The sequence below is a fragment of the Staurois parvus genome, unplaced genomic scaffold, assembly GCF_062004578.1.
Source record: "Staurois parvus isolate SC_StPar_1 unplaced genomic scaffold, SC_StPar_1.0 ptg000578l, whole genome shotgun sequence".
NCBI classification, from domain to species: Eukaryota; Metazoa; Chordata; class Amphibia; order Anura; family Ranidae; genus Staurois; species Staurois parvus.
Window position 1 is genome coordinate 6427850 of NW_028318374.1, and position 26667 is coordinate 6454516.

The 26667-nt window shown below is 42.9% G+C and overlaps 1 protein-coding gene across 1 annotated transcript in view; it reads left to right on the top strand.

Moving 5' to 3' along the window:
- The window catches only part of AK5 (adenylate kinase 5), a 316529-nt gene that overhangs the window by 239966 nt on the left and 49896 nt on the right, over positions 1-26667 (top strand). Inside the window, exon 10 of the mRNA XM_089692186.1 lies at positions 878-913. Within this exon, the coding sequence (XP_089548312.1) occupies positions 878-913 (36 nt within the window). The remainder of the gene's footprint in view (positions 1-877; positions 914-26667) is intronic.

A 26667-nucleotide genomic window follows, 5' to 3' on the forward strand; every position in this document is an offset into this window, starting at 1 on the left:
ATGACCTTAAGAGAGCGATTCACACCAGACATCCCAAGAATATTGCTACACTGAAACAGTTTTGTGAAGAGGAGTGGTCCAAAATTACTCCAGATCGTTGTGCAGGTCTGATCTGCAACTACAGGAAACGTTTGGTTGAGGTTATTGCTGCCAAAGGAGGGTCAACCAATTATTAAGTCCAAAGGTTCACATACTTTTTCCGCCCTGCACCGTGATTGTTTACATGTTATGTGCAATTAAACCATGGCAACATCTAATGTTTGTGTAGTATTATGTTAAGCAGACTATGTTCTTCTATTGTTGTGACTTAGATGATGTTCAGAGCACATTTTATGCCCAATTCATGTAAAACTCCACGTAATCCCAAGGGGTTCACATACTTTTTATTGCAACTGTATATGTAACAACAAAATGGTATTTTAACTATTCCCTACTCTAAATGAAAAAAAAAGTTTTGACTTTGGATCTACTTTAATGTCTTCTCGCTATTTATTTTATTTTATATTACGGATTATGGAGGTTCTGTATTGGAAGTTGAAAACAATTTCTCAGCAGTTATATAGAAGTTAGCAATACGGCATTTTGTAAATGTGGAAGGGGCCGCTGCTAGATGGAATATTTTCCCCTTGTAGATAATGGCAGGATCAGAGGTATAAAGATTTTATTTTTTGTTATGGATCCAGAATGCTGTCCAATTATTTTTCTTCCAACCATTGGACACAAATTTTGCATAGTTTATGTATTACAGCATTTCTTTTTTTTCAGCATAATATTCATTTTTAAAGCCCTGTTGTGAACATAGCCAAATATTTTTCATCTATAATATGCTTTGCAGGCTGGGGTAGTCTTCATAAAACTGTATCTTTTGTTTTTACAGAGGAGTTAAAGAAATCGAAAGTCATATTTGTATTAGGTAAGTGAAACTTTTTCTGATATAAAGCATATGTAGCACCTCCTAGATTAGTGTAGACTGATAGGTAAATGTAGCTAGCTCCTCTGTACTCAGTTGTGGGGGGGTTGATTGTTCGGGCCTGCTCAGTGTCTCATAGGCTCCTGCTCTGTTTGCTTCCCCTGTATTCTAGAGAATTCTAGAATTATAGTTGAAGGAAGAACAGAGCGAGGAGCCTGAATATTTATGGAACTCCAGCCAATCCCTGGGGAGGTGTGCCCAGTAGAGCCCATAAATAGTCGGAGGCCTGGGGCAGAGGAGAGAGAGTCCTAGGGTGCAGTCCTGCTGGAGGAAACCCCTGTGCAGGGGCTCTGCCCCAGGGGCAGGAGTGCTAAAAGGTTTCATTAAGAAGACATTGAGGTCTTAGCTAAGCCTTAGCTGGGGAAGGAGGTTTATTCACAAGCGTAAGTCCTGGAATCAAGTTGCTTCCAAAGAAGCTCACTGGACAGAACTAGGAGAATGTTGGGGAGGTAAAAGTGTTCAGCCGTCCTATGGTGGTGTGAGTCTACATCTCCCTGGTGTATATTGAAAGGAGGCAACCCATAATCTTGTGGGTTTTGGTCTCTGGGAGAAGTTATAGTCACCTTCAGCATTAGAGGTTCTGTGGGAAATATTTGTATGGTTCAGCCAGATAGTAAGGAGTCCTCAATGTTTTCAGTTCACCAGTTATTGGGGTATTTCATGCTTCCCTCACCCCATCTCAGTTCATCATTCAAATAAAACCCTAAAAAGACACCCCTAGAAGTGAAGAAAATGCTGTGCGCCTGGCTGTATGTGTTTTAACTGGGGGAATGGGACCAAGTTCACCAGGAGCTCCTTAGGGGGTGCGCTACATGTAAAGACAAAGCTTTTTTTGTTTTTGTTTAATATAGTAGGGTAGGGTTAACAGCCTTATCAGATTTTTATTGCTGTCTTTGTTCCCACTCGAGAAATTCAAGCCTCTCTAAATATTCTGGTGATGGGAAGATCCAAACATTTTCAAGTGTCCTTGGAAGAAGTATATATGGGAAGTTTTCCAGTGGGGACACTGGAGGTGACAACTGTCTGGGAGTATTTCCCTTACTTGGAAGGTATTTGAAGGACATCGGGCGCTCCTTCTTTCCGATTATTCCAACTGTAAGAAGCTGTGGACTTGTCAGCTGCTATTACTGACTTTTCAAAAATCTAAGCTTCATAACCCACCCCTTTCGCTACTTACCATCACTGCATTCCCCTTACTACTATGATCTCCCGTAAAATACCAGGGACTGGGTATGGAGGAGCACGTGATTCTCTTCCTTTAATCCCACAATGCAATGCTGCTGAATGTGACAAGGGTAGCAAGTAGAGGGTAAGTACTTGCAAAGGGGGGGATGGCGCAGTCCAGTGAATCTCTTACCTGCTCTAAATGAGAAAACGCACACATTCTCTTTACTACTAACCTGTTATATTTTGCGATCGTACATTTCCTTTTCAAAGAATGCATCCCACTTGCGAACTGCACTGGAGTCCCTTATTAAACACGCCCAGTTTGTAGTGACACAGTTAATAAAGGGAAATATTCCCCAATCCAAAATGAGAAATATCTACCTTATAAAAAATACTGATAGTGATTAATTTTTCATAATAATAAATCCAACGGGAGGTTGTGATTTATTTTACACTTGTTTTAAAGTTCAGTAATTTAGTGATGTGTGAGTCACAATAAAATATTCATACAAAGGTTTAGACTGAGTGCCTATTATTCCAGTGGGAATTTATCACATACATAATAAATATGGAATTTCTTTAGGACTGTCAAGCTTAAAGCAGAGCTCCTGACAAGATAAAACAAAATATTATAGCCCATTACATTATAATATAAAAGGCAAATGTTTGTTGCAAAATTCACCTTCAAACCAAATATTTCTCTGCAGTACTTCTTTTCCTGCACAAGATGTCCCCAGTATGATCCTGAACATCATTTAACCCACTTCCTCTGATCCCACGTCGTCAGGGATCACAACATGTAACATAGTTACATAGTTTGTCTGGCTGAAAAAAGACAAAAGTCCGTTCAGTTCAACCATAGAAAAAAAAAAACGTATAATCCTATACCCACAGTTGATCCAGAGGAAGGCAAAAAACCCAGCAAAGCATGATCCAATCTAGGGTAAAAATTCCTTCCTGATCCCCCGAGAGGCAATCAGATATTCCCTGGATCAACTTTACCTATAAATGTTATATCCAGTTATATTCTGTGTGTCTAAGAAACAATCCAGGACTTTTTTGAAGCAATCCACTGAGCTGGCAGTGACTGGGCAGTGAACGTCAGTGGTGTCATCTCTCCATCACTCTGTTCTCTTCTCCTATCAGTATGGTCCTTGTCAGCACATTATTGATTGGCTCCTTGTTCTGTTTCTTCCTATCATATTACATCTATTTTAAGATCCATATTTGTAGGTAGTCAGGTAAAAATGTAGCTGCGTTTTGTCACTTCAGGACTACAGCCAATCTTCTTCTTCCCATTCTCCACCTCTAACACACTTTTAGGGTTTTTCTTTTTTTGGGAAGTGGGTACCTTTTTGTTGCAGGTGCCTACCCCTACTTTGGAGTTAAGGATAATGGCAGTGTGCCCCTGGGGTTCAGGTTTCTCCAAGTGCAGGGAAGAAGCTTTACTTAAATTGGCAGGATCCTGTTGGGCGATTGTTTCCCTTTAAAGCAGACCTTCACTGAAAAATTAAAGTTCTATTCCACATCTTCTCCCCCACCTCTAAAAAACTTAGTTTTTTCCCTTTTCAGGGAGCACCTTTTTGTGACTGGTACTTATATACCCACTCCCACTTCCCACCCACAGCCTCCTTGGTTGACATCACACATCCCAGGAGGCTGCAGGACCAGTCTTCCTGCACCGCATGCGCATTGGGGAGCCGGGTGTAAATCCTCAGGAAGTCACAGCCAGCTCCCAAATCCAAGATGGTGGCACCGAGAATCCACAGTCCTAGGAAGAATCAACTGCAGGGAAGAAAGCACTGGACTCCATGGGCTGGTATATATTTGTTTCTTCAAAATCAGCATCTAGAGTATTTTGTAGTTGGTGACTTTTAATTTTTCAAAGCAGAGTGAAGTTCTTCTTTGTTGTATTTTGTCACCTAAATGAATATGGAAAACTGTACTGAGCAGGGGCGGACTGACAACTCATGGGGCCCCCAGGCGATAGGGGATCATGGGGCCCCTGTGTCCTTGCCCAAACTCAAAAAAGCCTATGAAAAAGGTACCAGGGGCATCTCATGGGGCCCCCTTCTGACCCCGGGCCCTCAGGCATTGCCCGAGTTTCCAAATGGTCAGTCCGACCCTGGTACTGAGAGCACTGCAGGGGCTGCCATTGATTACCTTCTTCTGATAATGCTAGTCATCTGGCTACCTGACTATGTGTGCAGCGCTTATGGAGACACTGATCTGAAACAAACATCCAGACAGAAAAGTGAAGTTAGTCCTCGTTTTTTTTTTTATGAATTCTTTATTAAATCCGACAAAGGTGGGACAAAATTTAACATCCAGTCTTACATATCAGAATGCAAAGCGATTACAGAAAGTAAGAACAGTATCAAATCTCAATAGGCAATTACAGAGCAAAATAATCTGGGTATAGGTTGTATCTAGGAATTACTGTAGGAGACCTAGGACATAATACTGACATTGTCACAGTTTTGGTCTGCATTTCGCATTTATGAGTTAAAGTCGAACTAAACCCCCTATCGAACCCTCTATCCTTTTAAAGCATGGAAGCTGCTATCTTAAAGTGGTTCTAAGGTCTAAAAGGTCTTTTACCTTCTTGCATTCTGTGCATGAAGGCAAAAAAAACTTCTGTGTGTAGCAGCCCCCTCCCCATCTCAACACTTACCTGAGCCCCTCTTGATCCAGCGATGTACACGAGAGCCTCAGTTCTCTGGGGACTTTCACTCCTGATTGGCTTAGACAGCAGCAGGAGATATTGGATCTGTCAATCACAGCCAGTGAATCAACCAGGAGAGGGAGGGGGTGGGTCTGAGCCGTGGCTCTGTGTGTGAATGGACATGCAGTGGCATGACTCGGGAGTGTGCCTGCTCAGGTGCCCCCATAGCAAGCTGTTTGCTATGGGGGCACCTGACAGGAGGGACCAAGACCGCCTGCGGACCTTAGAAGTGGAGGATCTGGGCTGCTCTATGCAAACCCACTGCACACAGCAGGTAAGTGAAAACATGTTGGGTTTTTTTTTCTTAAAAATTAACAAAGACTTTAGTATCACTTTAAAGTGTTACTAAAGGCAGGTCTCCCCGGACCCTGCATTCACTATATCTGGTCTCCCCGGACCCTGCATTCACTATATCTGGTCTCCCTGGACCCTGCATTCACTATATCTGGTCTCCCCGGACCCTGCATTCACTATATCTGGTCTCCCCGGACCCTGCATTCACTATATCTGGTCTCCCTGGACCCTGCATTCACTATATCTGGTCTCCCACAGTACACAGAACATGGAAATGAAATTATTGTAGTAAATATAAACTACTAAATACCTTTTCTCATCAGCAGTTAGAGCAGTCTTGTGACTTCTATCAGTGTCCCACAGAGCACTGGTTAGAGCTTTGTAGGATAAGTTTTCATTCTCCCCTGATTGTCCTGTGAGGCTGCATAACCCCTGACCCTCTGTCTGGATAGTGCTGATTGGCCCTGTGCTGATCATATGCACTCTTCCAAGATAAAAAAAAAACCTCTCTAGCAATACACCCCAAGCTGAGCATGTGCAGCTTGCCGCCAAAGCCCTGTTCTATTAGCAGATGGATTGGGGACAATAGAAGGGGAGGATCAGAGAAGACAGGATCAAACATACTTTTTACACAATGCAGAGGATTAACCCCTTAGGTTCCATATTGAGCATAACAAGCATGTGTTACTGCATATATAGACTGACAGGAAGTAAATTCTGCATGAATCATCCGCCCTTACTCCAGATGACCACAGCCAGAACTGCTAGGGGGGTTCAAAGTGATTTGTAAGCAACATGGAGACATGGATAGATGGGGGAGTTGTTTGCTTTGAATATTAAAAGTGAATTATATAGCATTTTTGGTTTGTATTGCTCAGGTGCAGGGTAGTTCTGCTTTAAAGTGTTACTAAACCCCGGACCCTGCATTCACTATATCTGCTCTCCCCAGACCCCGCGTTTACTATATCTGGTCTCCCAGGACCCTGCATTCACTATATCTGGTCTCCCTGGACCCTGCATTCACTATATCTGGTCTCCCAGGACCCTGCATTCACTATATCTGGTTTCCCCGGACCCTGCATTCACTATATCTGGTCTCCCCGGACCCTGCATTCACTATATCTGGTCTCCCCAGACCCTGCATTCACTATATCTGGTCTCCCAGGACCCTGCATTCACTATATCTGGTCTCCCTGGACCCTGCATTCACTATATCTGGTCTCCCAAGACCCTGCATTCACTATATCTGGTTTCCCCGGACCCTGCATTCACTATATCTGGTCTCCCCGGACCCTGCATTCACTATATCTGGTCTCCCCGGACCCTGCATTCACTATATCTGGTCTCCCAGGACCCTGCATTCACTATATCTGGTCTCCCCGGACCCTGCATTCACTATATCTGGTCTCCCCGGACCCTGCATTCACTATATCAGCTCTCCCCGGACCCTGCATTCACTATATCTGGTTTCCCCGGACCCTGCATTCACTATATCTGGTCTCCCCGGACCCTGCATTCACTATATCTGGTCTCCCAGGACCCTGCATTCACTATATCTGGTTTCCCCGGACCCTGCATTCACTATATCTGGTCTCCCCGGACCCTGCATTCACTATATCTGGTCTCCCCGGACCCTGCATTCACTATATCTGGTCTCCCAGGACCCTGCATTCACTATATCTGGTCTCCCCGGACCCTGCATCCACTATATCTGGTCTCCCCTGACCCTGCATTTACTATATCTGGTCTCCCAGGACCCTGCATTCACTATATCTGGTCTCCCTGGACCCTGCATTCACTATATCTGGTCTCCCCAGACCCTGCATTCACTATATCTGGTTTCCCCGGACCCTGCATTCATTATATCTGGTCTCCCCGGACCCTGCATCCACTATATCTGGTCTCCCAGGACCCTGCATTCACTATATCTGGTCTCCCCGGACCCTGCATTCACTATATCAGCTCTCCCCGGACCCTGCATTCCCTATATCTGCTCTCCCCGGACCCTGTATTCACTATATCTGGTCTCCCCGGACCCTGCATTCACTATATCTGGTCTCCCTGGACCCTGCATTCACTATATCTGGTCTCCCCGGACCCTGCATTCACTATATCTGGTCTCCCTGGACCCTGTATTCACTATATCTGGTCTCCCAGGACCCTGCATTCACTATATCTGGTCTCCCCCAGACCCTGCATCCACTATATCTGGTCTCCCCGGACCCTGCATTCACTATATCTGGTCTCCCACAGTACACACAACATGAAAATTATTTTAGTAAATATAAACCACTAAATACCTTTTCTCATCAGCAGTTAGAGCAGTCTTGTGACTTCTATCAGTGTTCAGCAGAGCACTGGTTAAAGCATGTAGGAGGAGTTTTCAATCTGCTGTAGGAGGATGCAGAACCTCTGACCGCTGTCTGGACAGTGCTGATTGGCCCAGTGCTGATCACATGCACTCTTCCAAGAAAAGAAAAACCCCTCTCTAGCAATACACTGAACACAGTGTCTCTACGTGATATGTCTTATCAGGAGATAAGAGGGGACACTAGAAGAAGGGGAGGATCAGAGAAGACAGGATCAAACTGCATTTTTACACAATGCAGAGGATTAACCCCTTTGGTTCCACAGTGAGCATAACAAGTAGGCTTTACTGCATATACAGACTGATATTACTGTTGTGGGTTTAATAACGCTTTAACCTCTGCTTGATCTACAACTGACAGGGTGCTACACATGTGATCAGTTATGACACCAGTCATTTGATGATTTGACAGTTTGGTTGAGAGCACAAGCAAATGTGACAGTTAGCATTCATGGCATGCCAGGAATGTAACTGTTTTTTAAATTGATGGGTTTAGATCTGCTTTAACTGCCTCGATACTGCTGTATGTATGTATTTGTATGTATGTATGTGTGTGTATATGTATGTATGTATATATATATATATATATATATATATATGGCCTGGTATTGAAGCAGTTATACTGGGATCATGGTTGAGGCTACAGTGCCGGCAATTCTCTTTTATGTAAGAGTAATCTGAGTGGCTATGCAGCTGCTTAATTACTATCGCATGTGGCGAAAAGGGGGTCCCACCGCCCTCCCACTGCCTTTCCGGACTCTCCCGTGCAATCAGGGAGCCTGATAAAGATGTGACTGTCAGCATCGGCTCCCCCAGACACAGTGGGATGAACTGATGCTGTTCCTCTCACTGTGTGACGTCAGAAACCAGAAGCAATGAGGATTTTATCGCTTCCAGTTTTGGTCCCGTGTTTACTGGCCAGTGAAGCAGCCGATCAGACTAATCTGTGTCTGTTCGGCTGCATTGGAGGCCAGAGGCGAGATCTGGGGTCCAACAGATCACTCCATAAAGAGGACTTGTGGATGTTGTTCATCCCTTCTGATAGCAATAAAAGTGATTAAAAAAAATACAGTGTAAAAATAATTAAAAAAATAAATAAAATTTAGAAAAATGTCAGAATTGGGCCGGTAGACAAATGGTTAAAGGGAAAGGGTATGCTAAGTGACTCCGAAAGCTGTGAAGCCATTGGATTGGTATCATTAGCCAGGGGATTAATATTTTCAAAAAGAGAGGTCAGCAATGGCAGCCTCCAAACCTCCTCAGTATAGGATTCTTTTTAAGGGCATTTTAGGAAAGGAATTTAATACCAGCATCAGCAGTCACACGTTACTCTCAGCTTCGCACGATGTTGCTTCAGGCAGCCTTTAGGCAGGTGCTCCACTTTGAAGTGTCTCTGAAGTGTTAGGCGTAGTAGGAGGTCATGGAAAGTATTCAACACTTTTATCACATCCATCCATAGTGTACTAGGCAGTTCATGGCCGTCTTGGCAAAAATGTGGAATTTAAAGTGAAACTCCAAAAGTGGGGACAGGTTGAACCCTCTGCCAGGTTTTATTGTAGACTGTGGAGGTTTAACTTTGCTTAACAACTGACAAGTTTAGGAGTTCTCCTGCCTTCCGACAGGACAATTAGTCAATCTAAATCTCTTCCATCCTAACAGTGCCAGATTAAACCCTGTGAAGGCTCCTAGGCAGTCAAAAATCTTGGGGCCCTGTCACAGGTTTCTGGAGGCTTCTCATGCACATGCTGTAGTGGGATAACATTGAACAATGGACATCAGCTGATAGATGGAGATGACCATCACTACTGGACATAGATTGCACCAAAAGCTTTTCCACCTTCCAGCCGAAGGATGAGCTGTTAAGAGACAATGTAATGTGAACGTGATGTCAATGGTTTCTAGACTTAAGTTGTTATTGGGTACATTATATTTATACAGTATTGTTTATATAGTCTTTAACCACTTGAGCACCTGAGGATTTACCCCCCTTAATGACCAGGCCTCTTTTTGCTACTCGGCGCTGCACTAATTCAACTGATAATTGCACGGTCATGCAATGCTGCACCCAAACGAAATTTACATCCTTTTTTCACACAAATAGAGCTTTCTTTCGGTGTAATTTGATCACCCGTGCGCTTTTTATTTTTCACGCTATAAACAAAAAAAAGCCAAACATTTTGAAGAAAAACAATATTTTTTACTTTCAGCTATAAAAAATATATAGTAAACTCAAAGTTGGTTATAAATTTAGGCTAAAATGTATTCTGCTCCATGTTTTTGGTAAAAAAAATCCCAATGAGTGTATATTGCTTTGTGTGGAAGTTATAGCGTCTACAAACTATGGTATGGATACTGCAATTTACGCCATTTTTCTGCTATACAGCGCTGCGCTAGTTTAACGGACAATTGCACGGTCATGCAATACGGTACAAAAATGAAATTTACATACTTTTTTTCCCCACAAATTGAGCTTTCTATTGATGGTATTTTATTGCCTGTGCGGTTTTTATTTTTTGCGCTATAAAAAAAAAGGCTGACAATTTTTAGGAAAAAAAAACAATATTTTGGACTTTTTGCTATAAAACATTTCCAGTAAAAAAAATGCAAAAATCAAATTTAGTCATAAATTTCTGCCAAAATGCATTCTACGACATGTCTTTGCTAAAAAAAAAACCCCAATACGTGTAAATTAATTGGTTTACGTGAAAGTTATAGCGTTTACAAATGGCGGGAAAGATACTGGGATTTTTAGTTTTTTTTTTATACTAATAATGGCGGCGATCAGCGACTTATGGCGGCGATCAGTGACTTATGGCAGCAACCAGCGACTTATGGCGGGACTGCGGGACTGCGGCAGACATTCTGACATTGGGGGGTACTGACTTGGGGTCACTGACATCCCCAAAAACACTAATACAGTGATCAGTGCAAAAAGAAAAACACTGACACTGTACTAATGGCACTGGGGAGGAAGGGGTTAACTTTATTTTGCAGGGAAGGGTTATCTGAGTGAGGGGAGTGTTTTACTAGGGGGCGGGGGTGTGCTGGACGGGACAAGGCTGATCGAGAGAGAGAAACTCTTCTTTCTCGATCAGCTCGTCCTCGAGCTGTCAGGGAAGTGACAGACAGCACAGCTACTGCAGCTGTGCTGTCTGTCACTGTTTGCCGCCGATCGCCGGGAAACAGCCAGTAAAGACCGGCTGTGACCCGGCGACTGACATCCGCGGCGGTGATCGGCGGGACAGATAGGGCGGCGGCGCGCCTCGCGCGCGCCCCCTATCTGTTTACAAAACACGCGTTTTAAAACGTTGTTTTGCCTGCCAGTGCCGCCCTGCCGCCGTATTTCTACAGTGGCAGGGCGGCAAGTGGTTAATGTAAATTTTTTTTATTCGTTTTGTTAATTTTTCTATCTTTTGTAAACAATTTAAAAAAGCTCCATTGTGATTTTCTTTCAAGATCAAATCAATATTATTTTGATCCTTTGTCACAAGGCCCTTCAAATGGCATGGGGTCCATAGGCTGGTGCCTACTCTGCCCATCCTAACAGTGCCAGATTAAACTCTGTGAGAGCCACTAGGCAGTCAAACCTTGGGGCCCCCTTGCAGGTTTCTGCAGGTTTCTCATGCACATGTTCTAGTGGGATAACATTGAACAAAGTAGAGTGCACGTCAGCTGCTAGATGGAGATGACCAACACTACTGTACATCACACGGATGTAGATTGCACCAAAATCATCGAAAGAAGATGAGCTTTTAAGAGACAAACTGTAATGTGCACCTGATTTCTATGGTTTCTGGACTGTAAGTTGTTATTGGGTTCATTACGTTAATACAGCATTGACTCTATCGAGTCTTTAATGTGAAGTTTTCATTTCTTTGAGCTGATTTTTTTTCTATCTTTTATAAGCCATTAAAAAAAGCTTCATTGTAATTTTCTTTTAAGATCAACTCAATATTATATAGATCCATTGTCGCCGGGCCCTTTAACGGCATGGGGTCCATAGGCCGGTGCCTACTCTACCTATTTGGTAATCTGGCACTGCCTCCCAACCTGGGAAAGGAGACGCTTCCAAGTTTAGAAACTGCACTACTCACATCAGGGTGTTTTTACGGCACCTTGTAGATCAGTGTCGCTGATCAGTTTTACCTGATTCAGAATGCTTTCTATATTGATTCTTATGTTGCTTTGTGCATTACTTGCAGGTTAGTTCTATATATGCTTTTTTTTACATAAACAGTGGGTAATTTTCCTATTTTGAGCAGGATTAAAGTTTCCTAACGTCTGATGGGATGAGAGACAATGAATGGTGCTCGGACTTACTTTTCACAAAAGGGATCATACATTTAAGGTGATTTCCTGTTTGCTCAGTGATAGTGTAAAGAAATGAGGGCAAAAGAAGGGTGGTGTACAAGAAAATTGAGTGTTTTTGCTTCGATGAAATTTCATCAGAAATCATATTTGGGGCAAATGCATTGGAATCAGTTGAAATGACAAAATTAAAGCCGACTTTGACTCCAAATAGCCCCATGTCCAGGGGCAGACTGACAACTCACGGGTCCCCGGGCAATAGGGGATCATGGGGCCCCTGTGTTCTTGACCAAACTCAAAAAAGCCTATGAAAAAGGGACCAGTGGCATCTCATGGGGCCCCCTACTGACCCTAGGCCCTTGGGCAGTGCCCGGGTTTCCAAATGGTCAGTCCGCCCCTGCCCATGCCTATTGTATCTCTGCGCCTCCTAATCTTTAAATGCAACAATTTTTTGTTTTTTTATTTTATTTTTTAAAATGTATGGTCCAATTCCGCCCACCTCCATGCGTATCTATGTCAGCCTGCTCCTCTAGCCTCCCAGGATATTTATCTCAGATAACCCAGGAGGCATCAGCTGAGGCATACAGTGCTAGTGGAGGAAGGACCCAGCAGCACTTTATAAGGGGCTGGTTTCAGGATCCTGGACAGCTTTTGATGACATCAGAGGAACGTGAATGTGCAGCAGCATAGCACCGGATCAACTCTAGGTTTGCTAGAAGTGAGAGTATATTTATTATGGACAACCCAGCATAGAAGGTAGGATATAGAAACAATTAAATCAGGGGGACCAGGCTGGTCTGCAGCACACATCTCCGTAAGTTGACCCATTTGCCATTTGAAGATTTTTACTGTGGCCAAAAAATTCATTCATTAGGCATTATTGTTATTTTTTCTATGCGTGTTCTACCACAATCTATTCCACTAAGGCATTTACAAACTAGCGGTTCCAAGTCTTTGTCTTCAATACACAGCAAGAGCTTTACTCATGTAGTGACTGCTTTTTTTCATTTCCCATGTCCCTATGATGGCGTGTGGTCTCCTTGACCTTCGATGTGGCCTTCAGCATGGCCCCTTGCAAGTCTGATACTGGGCTCTCTCTCTCTTGGTTCATAACTGGGTTGCTCGGAAAAACACTTGTTTTTATTTGATCTGGTCTTTGTCCTTCATCCTCAGTTTGCAAGTTCAGATCTCCCTGATGAAAATTGTAAAAGCTGTTTATGGAAACATGTTGGGTTTTTTTTTTTTAAAGGCAAGAGTACAATATGTGAAATTCTTGAGTAATCCTTCTGCCACCAGTTGGGTTATCTTTGTATGGTAATGGGGACTTGCCATACCAGAGCTCACACTTTAAGCATTTTTATTTTTACTTCATACAAATAAAGATGTGACTACTTTTTATTGTCGTACTCTCTGACTCATTCATGCTGCCTAAAATTCCAAGGGGCATAGTTGTCTTGATATATTTTGTTTGGGACGAGCAGCATTTCTTTTTCTATGTGATCTGATTTCTAAGCTATTTTTTGTTAGTTTCTTAATTAAACAATGGACTTTAAATGTCTCTCAATGATTATGGAAGCTCCTTTTAATTATGTTGAACCTGTTCTTGTGCCAAAAAAACTCCTCATAGGAGAACACGATATGAACATTATATGAACATAGTGTAACTGTGGCCTTTTTGATGCCCACATGTATTAATGATTTCCCATTGGTTGTCCACATATTGTAATAATTGCCTGTTTGTTGCCAATGTATTGCCAGGACTGATATTTGTAGCTATGTTTTGTCAAGTCAGTACTGTTTGAGTGAAGGACAATACTAATATAATTGAATAACCTGCAAGCCTGTCGTTATCAAACAAAGCTGTTTTGCCCCCATGTTTCCCCCTATTTGCTATTTCAAGCCATTCACTAATTGGTTAGCAGAGGAGGGTGGGGTGGCTTGGAAGGCATCACGGGACTTGAAAAGTAACAAAGGAAAGTTTTCTTTAAAGTGGTTGTAAACCCTTACATATAATCAGTGAAATGACCTGCCTGAGATGATATGCAGAGATGACAAAAAATCCTTCTGCATAAGATGTAACTGTCTCTGAACTGTATCTGAAGTCTTCTCTTCTCCATTCAAAGTGCTGAATTTATAAAGCTTGCCTGAGAGTTCAGAAAAAGGGAGCAGAGAGCTGAGAGTTATACACTGCAGAGCTCAGTGAGGAGAGCTCTGAGAGATGATTGGAGGGAAAAGATACACCCCCCGCAGCTCACAGGAACAGAACTGAGGCTGCCAATCTGCTGGAGCTCCCACCTGTCCCCATTTTTCTCTTGGTGTCAGAAAAACTCCTCAGAAGTGAATCATGCAGATAGCAGAGGATTGAAGCAGCAGACATAAATTACACTTAGTGCTCTTAATTGAGACAAGTACACACTATAGAGATATGTTTTGTTATACTTAAGGTCTGAGCTTTACAACCACTTTAAATCAGTCGTAAACCACGTCCAAAAAAATAAAAAAAAATTGCATATTATATATAAAACTTACCTTAAAACAAAGCCATCCAGTGGCACGCTGTCACTTCTGTAGAGGCTTCCATCTTCACACTTCTGGGTTCTCAAGCGTACGTAAAAATAACAATGTGGCTTTACTAACACTTTAAGGGTAGATTCATTTTTCCATGAAGATTTCACCTAAGAAAGCTGCCTGGCAACATTTGAGGATAATTTTGTTGGACTTTTGGGCAAATTTTGTAACTTCATATCGATCAAATTTGCCAACATCACTGCACTCATGACTAGTGGAGTGCTATGCACTTGTAGGTGGAATTATCTCTATAAACCTTTGTTTGTGGACTTCTCTATTTTATTCTGCTGTGCTTGTTAAAGGGTCTAACTAGTTATAACTTTAACATGAAAAATTTCACCTGATGTTTTATAGTATTTTTCTTTTACAAATAAGCATCTACTACTAGGTGTACCCAGGACACAGGATTCACAGTGCATCATGGGAATCCATCAAATGAGACCTATACATCTTCACAGTGTGTAACATTTCTACCTTTGTTGTATTTGTGCTCTTTTGCATTAACTTTCTTTTTCGTTTTTTTTTGTGTCATCAAACCTTGGTGATCATTTTTTTTTAGGTCACTTCACATTGTGGTGCTGAATAATGCATGTTCTGTGGAGATGACTTTCTTTCCATTCCAGTTTCAAGTCCAAAGGAAAAAAAATGAAGTAACCTATATTTCAGGTATCAGGACTGTTGGCAGATGGCACACAGGGGAAATGAGCTTAAGAGATCATAGTTATATTATTTTATGGTGCAGAGACAGGATTAGCCTACTGACCGCTGGAGGGAGGGAGAGGGGGACACAGCACTTCAAGTCACGCTAAGATGATATTAAAGAGTGTACAAGTACACAACTCATAATGCTCAGAATGAGTCTTTATTCTCAGCTTAGAATAGCATGTTAAATGTAGGATTTTGGGCTTACTTAAAGTGTTACTAAACCCCGGAGCTTCTTTCTGGCACCTAACAGCTAATTTTTGCTCAAGTATCACCGTATTGTACTCCTTAAAAACAACCACATCATCTTTTTCCAGAGCGGACTGTATTTCTTTTGAGGTTGCCTGTGGGTTTTTCTTTGAATCCCAGACAATTCTTCTTGGTCTACCCGACCTTGCCTTGGTATCAAGTTATCCCCGAACTTTCCACTTCTTAATAGGTGATTTAACAGTACTTATTGGCATATTCAAGGCTTTTAACATCTTTTTATGTCCTTTTCCATCTTTATAAAGTTCCATTACCTTGTTATGCAGGATTTTTGACAGTTCTTTTCTGCTCCCCATGGCTCAGTATCTAGCCTAGTCAGTGCTTCCACGTAAGAGCTAACAAAGTAATTGACTATTTATACACTGACACTAATTTCAATTTTAAAAGCCACAGATGTGGGACATTAACCTCTAATTGGCATTTTAACCCGTGTGTGTCAACTTGTGTGTCTGTACCAAGGCCAAACATTCCAGGGGATGGAAACTTTTGATCCGGGCCATTTGAGTGATTTCTGTTATCATTATGATTTAAAAAGGAGCCAAACAACTATTTGATAATAAATGCCTTCATATGATCATCATCCTTCAATAAAAGACAGCTTTTTGGCATGATCAGTCATATTTTCAATATCAATGCCAAAACTTCACAATTTCTGCCAGGGTATGCAAACTTTTGAGCACAACTGTATAAAGTCACTTGATTTTTATTAATCCTAATGTATAAAGTTTAGAACATGGTATTAACAAATGACAGGTTGATACAGAATATTTATCATTTGTACTCAAAACACTGTACTGTATGCTAGTATGTTGGTATAGCTGGCCAAAGGCCATACGTCCACACCGGACCCCACACAGGAAGGAAAATGTCCTTTCATTTGCCAGTGACACCTGTCCCGGCACTGACTACAGAGACATTTTGAGAGACACTGCTTTGAGCACTAATTTCCTCCGCCATCCTATTTCCACACGTTACAATACACATCACTTTCTTCAACCTGAAGGCATGGAGAGAAGCTGCTGTATACTCCATGAGGCCTCACGCTGTGGTCCAGTCCCAGTCCCTAGGAGGGTTCTGTTATGCAGTGGACCCTGTTATAGGGATTCTGCCACTCGGAAGGGCAAACCATACAGCCTCTTCTCCTCCATTGGAACCTCTGTCTCTGCCACCACTATCTCCTCTCCTGAGCTGGCTGCTCTTCCTTCATTTTATATATGATATTCCTAATGCCATTGCCTAGATAAGCACTTATTTAACTCTTTTATCATGGATACAGTATCATAGCACATATTTGTCAATGTCATGACCAGCTGTGAAGTGGCTTTCCATCTCAAATCATTTCTTCAGAATGGATCGGTGAGATCGCTGTGAAAATCACACAATAAAGAAAGTTTTAGAGTACAGTCATGCAATTCTGGAGACTCTCCATATACTAAAATGTTGATAAATGTAAGGTTCTGCACTTGGGGGCTATGAATATGTATGCATCATACATACAAGGGGGGTACAACTGGAGGGATCAATGGTGGAGAAGGATCTGGGAGTTCTGGTAGATCACAAGCTTAATAATGGCATGCAATGCCAAGGTGCGGTTTCTTACGTGATCAAAATCCTCTCTTGTATTAAAAGAGGTATAGACTCCAGAGAGAGAGAGATATCATTTCCCCCGGTACAAATCATTAGTTTCCCTCATCTGGAATATGCAGTTCAGTTTTGGGCACCAGTTCACAAAAAGAACATTGGGGAACTGGAGAAAGTACAGAGAAGGGCAACCAAACTGATAAGAGGCATGGAGGAGATCAGCTATGAGGAAAGATTAGAGGAACTGAATTTATTCTCTTTTGAGAAGAGGAGATTAAGGGGGGATATGATCTCCATGTATAATACATAAGGGGGGATATGATCTCCATGTATAATACATAAGGGGGGATATGATCACCATGTATAATACATAAGGGGGGATATGATCTCCATGTATAATACATAAGGGGGATATGATCACCATGTATAATACATAAGGGGGATATGATCTCCATGTATAATACATAAGGGGGGATATGATCTCCATGTATAATACATAAGGGGGGATATGATCTCCATGTATAATACATAAGGGGGGGGGGGAGATATGATCTCCATGTATAATACATAAGGGGGATATGATCACCATGTATAATACATAAGGGGGGGATACGATCTCCATGTATAATACATAAGGGGGGATATGATCTCCATGTATAATACATAAGGGGAATATGATCTCCATGTATAATACATAAGGGGGGATATGATCTCCATGTATAATACATAAGGGGGGAATATGATCTCCATGTATAATACATAAGGGGGGGATATGATCACCATATATAATACATAAGGGAGGATATGATCTCCATGTATAATACATAAGGGGGGAATATGATCTCCATGTATAATACATAAGATAATACATAAGGGGAGATATGATCTCCATGTATAATACATAAGGGGGGATATGATCTCCATGTATAATACATAAGGGGGTGATATGATCTCCATGTATAATACATAAGGGGGGGGGGGAGATATGATCTCCATGTATAATACATAAGGGGGATATGATCACCATGTATAATACATAAGGGGGGGATACGATCTCCATGTATAATACATAAGGGGGGATATGATCTCCATGTATAATACATAAGGGGGGATATGATCACCATGTATAATACATAAGGGGGGATATGATCTCCATGTATAATACATAAGGGGGGATATGATCTCCATGTATAATACATAAGGGGGAAATATGATCTCCATGTATAATACATAAGGGGGATATGATCTCCATGTATAATACATAAGGGGGGATATGATCTCCATGTATAATACATAAGGGGGGAATATGATCTCCATGTATAATACATAAGGGGGGGATATGATCACCATGTATAATACATAAGGGAGGATATGATCTCCATGTATAATACATAAGATAATACATAAGGGGAGATATGATCTCCATGTATAATACATAAGGGGGGATATGATCTCCATGTATAATACATAAGGGGGTGATATGATCTCCATGTATAATACATAAGGGGGATATGATCTCCATGTATAATACATAAGGGGGGGATATGATCTCCATGTATAATACATAAGATAATACATAAGGGGAGATATGATCACCATGTATAATACATAAGGGGGTGATATGATCTCCATGTATAATACATAAGGGGGGATATGATCTCCATGTATAATACATAAAGGGGATATGATCACCATGTATAATACATAAGGGGGGGATATGATCTCTATGTATAATACATAAGGGGGGGATATGATCTCCATGTATAATACATAAGGGGGATATGATCAACCTGTATAATACATAAGGGGGGATATGATCTCCATGTATAATACATAAGGGGGATATGATCAACCTGTATAATACATAAGGAGGGATATAATCTCCATGTATAATACATAAGGGGGATATAATCTCCATGTATAATACATAAGAGGGGATATGATCTCCATGTATAATACATAAGGGGGGATATGATCTCCATGTATAATACATAAAGGGGATATGATCTCCATGTATAATACATAAGGGGGATATGATCACCATGTATAATACATAAGGGGGATATGATCTCCATGTATAATACATAAGGAGGGATATGATCACCATGTATAATACATAAGGGGGGATATGATCTCCATGTAGAATACATAAGGGGGGATATGATCACCATGTATAATACATAAGGGGGATATGACCTCCATGTATAATACATAAGGGGGGTATGATCACCATGTATAATACATAAGGGGGGATATGATCTCCATGTATAATACATAAGGGGGGATATGATATCCATGTATAATACATAAGGGGGATATGATCTCCATGTATAATACATAAGGGGGGATATGATCTCCATGTATAATACATAAGGGGGATATGATCTCTATGTATAATACATAATGGGGGATATGATCTCCATGTATAATACATAAGGGGGGATATGATCTCCATGTATAATACATAAGGGGGATATGATCTCCATGTATAATACATAAGGGGGGATATGATCTCCATGTATATTACATAAGGGGGGATATGATCACCATGTATAATACATAAGGGAGGATATGATCTCCATGTATAGTACATAAGGGGGATATGATCTCCATGTATAGTACATAAGGGGGATATGATCTCCATGTATAATAAGGGGGGATATGATCACCATGTATAATGCATAAGGGGGGATATGATCACCATGTAAAATACATAAGGGGGGATATGATCACCATGTATAATACATAAGGGGGATATGATCTCCATGTATAATACATAAGGGAGGATATGATCACCATGTATAATACATAAGGGGGGATATGATCACCATGTATAATACATAAGGGGGATATGATCTCCATGTATAATACATAAGGGGATATGATCTCCATGTATAATACATAAGGGGGGATATGATCACCATGTATAATACATAAGGGGGGATATGATCACCATGTAAAATACATAAGGGGGGATATGATCACCATGTATAATGCATAAGGGGGATATGATCACCATGTATAATACATAAGGGGGGATATGATCTCCATGTATAATACATAAGGGGGATATGATCTTCATGTATAATACATAAGGGGGGATATGATCTCCATGTATAATACATAAGGGGGATATGATCACCATGTAAAATACATAAGGGGGGATATGATCACCATGTATAATACATAAGGGGGATATGATCTCCATGTATAATACATAAGGGGGGATATGATCTCCATGTATAATACATAAGGGGGGATATGATCTCCATGTATAATACATAAGGAGGGATATGATCTCCATGTATAATACATAAGGGGGGTTTATGATCACCATGGATAATACATAAGGGGGGATATGATCTCCATGTATAAATACATCAGTGGTTCATATAGTGAACTCGGTGTAGAGCTATTCTCCCTGAGGTCATCACAGAGGACAAGGGGGCACTCTTTACGTCTATAGGAAAAGAGAGCTAATCTCTAAATATTGAAAGGCTTCTTCACAGTAAGTGTGTTTATTGAATCTAAAAAAAGTATTCTACTCACAATAGTAAATAAATATAAGGCACATCATGAAGGGACTGCTCTGTCTAATTCGCACTGCGTTTCTGTCTTATAATGAGAATGATGGACATCCAAACTGCCGCGTTTCGAGGACTAGCCTCTTCCTCTTAGAGCCTTTACTTTTAAAGGTAATGCACAAGGCCGGTGCACCCTCTGTTTTGTTTTTCTCAATTAATACTTTTGGACTCCCCAGTTCTTTGAGGGCGGCAAGGCGTACATATTTGAAGATTTTTGTTGTGTGGTCCTTATGACATAGAGCCCATCCATAGGCGCAGGAGTATCTGGGTATTTCCCCTTCCCCAATTCTTCACAGTGAGAGCTGTGAAAATGTGGAATAGACTCGCTCAAGAGTTGGTTCTGGCCAGCTCAGTGGATTGCTTTAAAAAAGTCCTGGATTCTTTCCTAAATGCACATAATATAACTGGATACTAACATTGAAAGGTAAAGTTAATCCAGGGGATATCCAATTGCCTCTTGGGGGATCTAGAAGGGATTTTTTTCCCCTGTTTGAGCAGATTGGATCATGCGTTTATTGGGGTTTACGACCTCTTCTGAATCAACTGTGGGTATAGGATTGTGTATATGGCATTGTATAATTTTTTTTCACTTTTTATTGGTTGAGCTAGATGGACTTTTGGTCTGTTTTCAAGCAGACTAACTACAGAATGTACTATAAAAATATCAATTACATACTTGATAGTTTGTTGTGCTGTCTGTGCATGTGTTACATCTGAAACCACCTTAAAAACCACTCCCTGGGTGGAAACAGGGGCAACCAGGAGGTGATGGCACCTGGGGAAATCCCACTGATGGATCATATAACCTATTTGAAAGTGTATACATGATATAGAAATCTGTGAGTACATACTCTGGGCATGGTAAGTTCACTTGCACCTAGTATAATTTAATTTTTCCAACATATCCTTTTCTCACCTCTGTGACCACCAATCTGTACCCCAACATCATTTCATGGCAGAGGAAATTTCACATTCACTTTAAATTATTGGTACACATTCTGCATTAAGAACACATTGCAGGGCGCGTCCTGTCACATAATCCTTCGCGTCTCCAGAGAGGCTGATCAACTAAATTAAATAAGAAATAATTTAGCGCAAGTGCCAGTCGTGGTATGATGCTGATAGTATTCATTGGAAATGTTCTCCAGTGACTGCATCTTATAATTAGATTTTTTATAAAACATCAATATATGTGATTATATTCCTTTTTTGGTTGTCAAACTTTCTTTTATTGAATTTATTTTTGTTTTAATTATTTATTTTTTGTAATGAATTTATGCTTATAGACGGGGACAGTGATTTTCTAATAGTAATTCATACAGTTAAAGCGATATTAAACCCTCAGTTTGCACTTTCAGCGACTAATTTAATCATTTGCTAAGTCTGCAGCTTTTTTACCTTCTAATATTTGCCTGTGTTCCAGTTTAAGTTGATGCCAAGACTTCTGCATCAGGTTTCCAGGTGGCTCCATTCTCTTGCAGCATCCTAAGGAGCCACCATTGCATGCAGAGACTATGGCTGTGTCTCTCTACACTGTGTGCATCAATAGAAACACACAGCCCCAAGCCTAGGATGGCAAGGCACTGCCCTGCTCCCACTTCCCTTCTTCAAGTTAACATACTGGCTTAGAGACTACACTGTTCATTGTTAACAGTGAAGAACGGAAGTTCAGGGATGCAGCACTGAGACAGCAGGAGCCAACAGCACTGAAAGTTATAAACTGCAAGTGCTGGGGTAAAAATAGCTTGTTAAGGAATGTTTATTTTATTGTGCTCAATGGGGTTGATTTACTAAAACTGGAGAGTGCAAAATGTGGTGTGGCTCTGCACAGAAACCAACCAGTTTCCAGGTTTTTTTTGTCAAAGCTTAATTGAACAAGCTGAAGTTAGACGCTGATTGGTTACCATGCACAGCTGCACCAGATTTTGCACTCTCCAGTTTTAGTAAATCAACCCCAATGTGTTACAATAAAAACCACTGAGGGTTTAATACTACCATAAGATAGATTTACCTGGATGCTAATGAAAACTCACCACTGAAGCCCCCAACCCCCACATGTGTATTTTATGCTTTTTTTTATAGAAGTCATTGGCTTGATCACAGGATACACAGGGTTTTCTTCCTTTTCGCCTCTTCTCTAGCGCTAGGCAGGAGCAATGATCCTATGCTTTTTGTACCCCTATGCATGAGAGCCCCCATCACATCAGAGTCTGCCCTATGCATCTATACATAACTATTTGCATTACATCATATTCTCCCTAACACAGGGCCCCCCAATTGTATAGTCCCCCCCATCATAGAGCCCTCCTCCCAATCACGCATTCCCCTCTCTACATCAGAGCCGAGGCAGAGGGAGGAGGTCTAGACTGGCTCCAGCAGCCTGGCAGAGGGAGGAGCTCTAGGCTGGCTCCAGCAGCCTGGCAGAGGGAGGAGGTCTAGGCTGGCTCCAGCAGCCTGGCAGAGGGAGGAGGAGGTCTAGGCTGGCTCCAGCAGTCTGACAGAGGGAGGAGGTCTAGGCTGGCTCCAGCAGCCAGGCAGAGGGAAGAGGTCTAGGCTGGCTTCAGCAGCCTGGCAGAGGGAGGAGGTCTAGGCTGGCTCCAGCAGCCTGGCAAAGGGAGGAGGTGTAGGCTGGTTCTAGCAGCCTGGCAGAGGGAGAAGGTTTAGGCTGGCTCCAGCAGCCTGGCAGAGGGAAGAGGTCTAGGCTGGCTCCAGCAGCCTGGCAGAGGGAGGAGGTCTAGGCTGGCTCCAGCAGTCTGGCAGAGGGAAGAGGTCTAGGCTGGCTCCAGTAGCCTGACAGAGGGAGGAGGTCTAGGCTGGCTCCAGCAGCCTGGCAAAGGGAGAAGGTGTTGGCTGGCTCTAGCAGCCTGGCAGAGGGAGGAGGTCTAGACTGGCTCCAGCAGCTTGGCAGAGGGAGGAGGTCTAGACTGGCTCCAGTAGCCTGACAGAGGGAGGAGGTCTAGGCTGGCTCCAGCAGCCTGGCAAAGGGAGGAGGTCTAGACTGGCTCCAGCAGCCTGGCAAAGGGAGGAGGTGTAGGCTGGCTCTAGCAGCCTGGCAGAGAAAGGAGGACTAGGCTGGCTCCAGCAGGCTGGCAGAGGGAGAAGGTCTAGGCTGGCTCCAGCAACCTGGCAAAGTGAGGAGGTCTAGTCCAGTGTTTATCAACCTTTTTACAGTCAAGGCACCGTTTAAAATTATGGACAGTCGTAAGGCACCACATTCTAAAATGTAAAAAACTATTCTAGTAGTTTTATACAATGCAGCAACATCCACACATGTAGGACACCCAACGCTAGAGGTGATTCATTCTTCCAAATCAAATACACCTTTTCCCACCAGTCCTGACTAGTATTCCAGTGTTTTTCTCAGTTTTATTCCATCACTGAGCTAATGGGACCCAGCACTGATGGAGAAGGACAGGGGAGGGTCAAACTAGCATGCTGTGCAGGCAGCTGACATTCTCCTTATCAACTGACGATGTCATTGGTTGTAAGGATGTCGGAGGCTAGGAGATTGTAATGGCACACAATGAAAACCTATGGCTTTGTGTAAGAAAAAGGCAGGCTTCTTTCACCTGCTGGCTTGTGTACACATTTTGTGCAACTTTTAGACATTTTGCCAAGGCACCCCTGAAGAAACCTCAAGGCACCCTAGTTGAGAAAGGCTGGTCTAGACTGGCTCCAGCAGTCTGGCAAAAGGAGGAGGTCTAGACTGGCTCCAGCAGCCTGGCAAAAGGAGGAGGTCTAGACTAGCTCCAGTAACCTGGCAGAGGGAGGAGGACTAGGCTGGTTCCAGCAGCCTGGCAGAGAGAGGAGGTCTAGACTGGCTCCAGCAGCCTGGCAAAAAGAGGAGGTCTAGGCTGGCTCGAGCAGCCTGGCAGAGGGAGGAGGTCTAGGCTGGCTCCAGCTGCCTGGCAGAGGGAGGAGGACTAGGCTGGTTCCAGCAGCCTGGCAGAGAGAGGAGGTCTAGACTGGCTCCAGCAGCCTGGCAGAGAGAGGAGCTCTAGACTGGCTCTAGCAGCCTGGCAGAGAGAGGAGCTCTAGACTGTCTCCAGCAGCCTGGCAAAAGGAGGAGGTCTAGGCTGGCTCTAGCAGCCTGGCAAAAGGAGGAGGTCTAGACTGGCTCCAGTAGCCTGGCAAAAGGAGGAGGTCTAGGCTGGCTCTAGCAGCCTGGCAGTGGGAGGAAGTCTAGGCTGGCTCGAGCAGCCTGGCAGAGGGAGGAGGTCTAGGCTGGCCCCAGCAGTGCAGCAGGAGGTAGAGCAAGTCTGGGTGGGCCAACTCACACCAAGGCAACTCATGATGCTGATCCAGGGCAAACTGGGTCCTATGCTTAGGGCACCTCGTGGGAGTCCTGTTCTAGAGACCCTGACCTAGGGTATCAGTGTGTCTATGTACAATTTTGTTCTTGCTTTAGTTATTTTTGAAGGTACAATGTAGTAAACCCACCCAGAGCTCAGAAAATAATACCTCTACAAAACTGATGAAAATGAACGCACATAACATTTAAATTTAACTAATCGTACATGTTCTCTGCACAATTATCTTAGTAAAATCCAGTGGATTATCAGAGATATATGGTACGGGAAATAATGAGGGGGGGAAGCCGAAGCTGGTGCTCATGAAACAGTAATTACAATCCTGCGCCATGCTAAATGAGTCACTTAATTCCAGAGTGAGGGTGAGGTGGAGACAGCGATTAAACGCTGCGTACAAAACAATCGCATTTTTCTCCCTCTATGATTTTCTGCCAACTCAATAATTATACTCCTGTACACAGAAGACAACACGGATGACCCCATTGTTTGAATGTTACGTTTAGTTTTGACAACCTAAGTACAGGTGTACAGACTCATATTATAATCTGGAGCTACAGTAACAGGGAGTCTTGTCATGTCTACTGGCATCATTTATAATTAAGAGCAGCAGAACACTGACTGATGCATGAAGATAGAATACAATAGCAATCACATGAGCAGAATGACAGAGATGCTGATATGTAGGTTTGCTGCTATCAGTACATGACATCCTGTAATGAGACATGTCTGAAGGAGCAGCCTATAGGAGCCTCTCCCATCAATGTTTCCAGGTCAGGAAAGAGACAGCGAAAGGGAGAATTCGATTGCAATTGATAAGAACAAAATGTCAGCAGCAGTTCATTGTAATGGCCAATCAATGGATACATAATTAAAGAGAAAGCAGGTGCTGGAGGGTATATTGATTCTGGCTGCTGGGGGATCTCTTGTTCCTGGGGGGTCTACTGTTGAGGGGGTCTCTGTTGTTGAATGGGAAGTCTGCTGTTACTGGTGGGGGGTCTATTGTTGCTGGAGGGCCTTGTGTTGCTGGGAGGGATCCACTGTTGAGAGATGCTGGTGGGTCTGTTGTGTGAGACTGCTGGTGGGTCTATTGTTGATGGTTGCTGGAGGGTCTATTGATGCTGGCTGCTGGTGGGTCTATTGTTGATGGCTGCTGGTGGGTCTATTGATGTTGGCTGCTGGTGGGTCTATTGTTGATGGCTGCTGGTGAGTCTATTGTTGATGGCTGCTGGTGGGTCTATTGTTGATGGCTGCTAGTGGGTCTATTGTTGATGGCTGCTGGTGGGTTTATTGATGCTGGCTGCTGGTGGGTCTATTGATGTTGGCTGCTGGTGAGTCTATTGTTGCTGGCTGCTGGTGGGTCTAGTGATGCTGGCTGCTGGTGGGTCTATTGATGCTGGCTGCTGGTGGGTCTATTCTTGCTGGCTGCTGGTGGGTCTATTGATGCTGGCTGCTGGTGGGTCTATTGATGCTGGCTGCTGGTGGGTCTATTGATGCTGGCTGCTGGTGGGTCTATTGTTGATGGCTGCTGGTTGGTCTAGTGATGCTGGCTGCTGGTGAATCTAGTGATGCTGGCTGCTGGTGGGTCTAGTGATGCTGGCTGCTGGTGGGTCTAGTGATGCTGGCTGCTGGTGGGTCTATTGATGCTGGCTGCTGGTGGGTCTAGTGATGCTGGCTGCTGGTGGGTCTATTGATGCTGGCTGCTGGTGGGTCTACTGATGCTGGCTGCTGGTGGGTCTAGTGATGCTGGCTGCTGGTGGGTCTATTGATGCTGGCTGCTGGTGGGTCTATTGATGTTGGCTGCTGGTGGGTCTTTTGTTGATGGC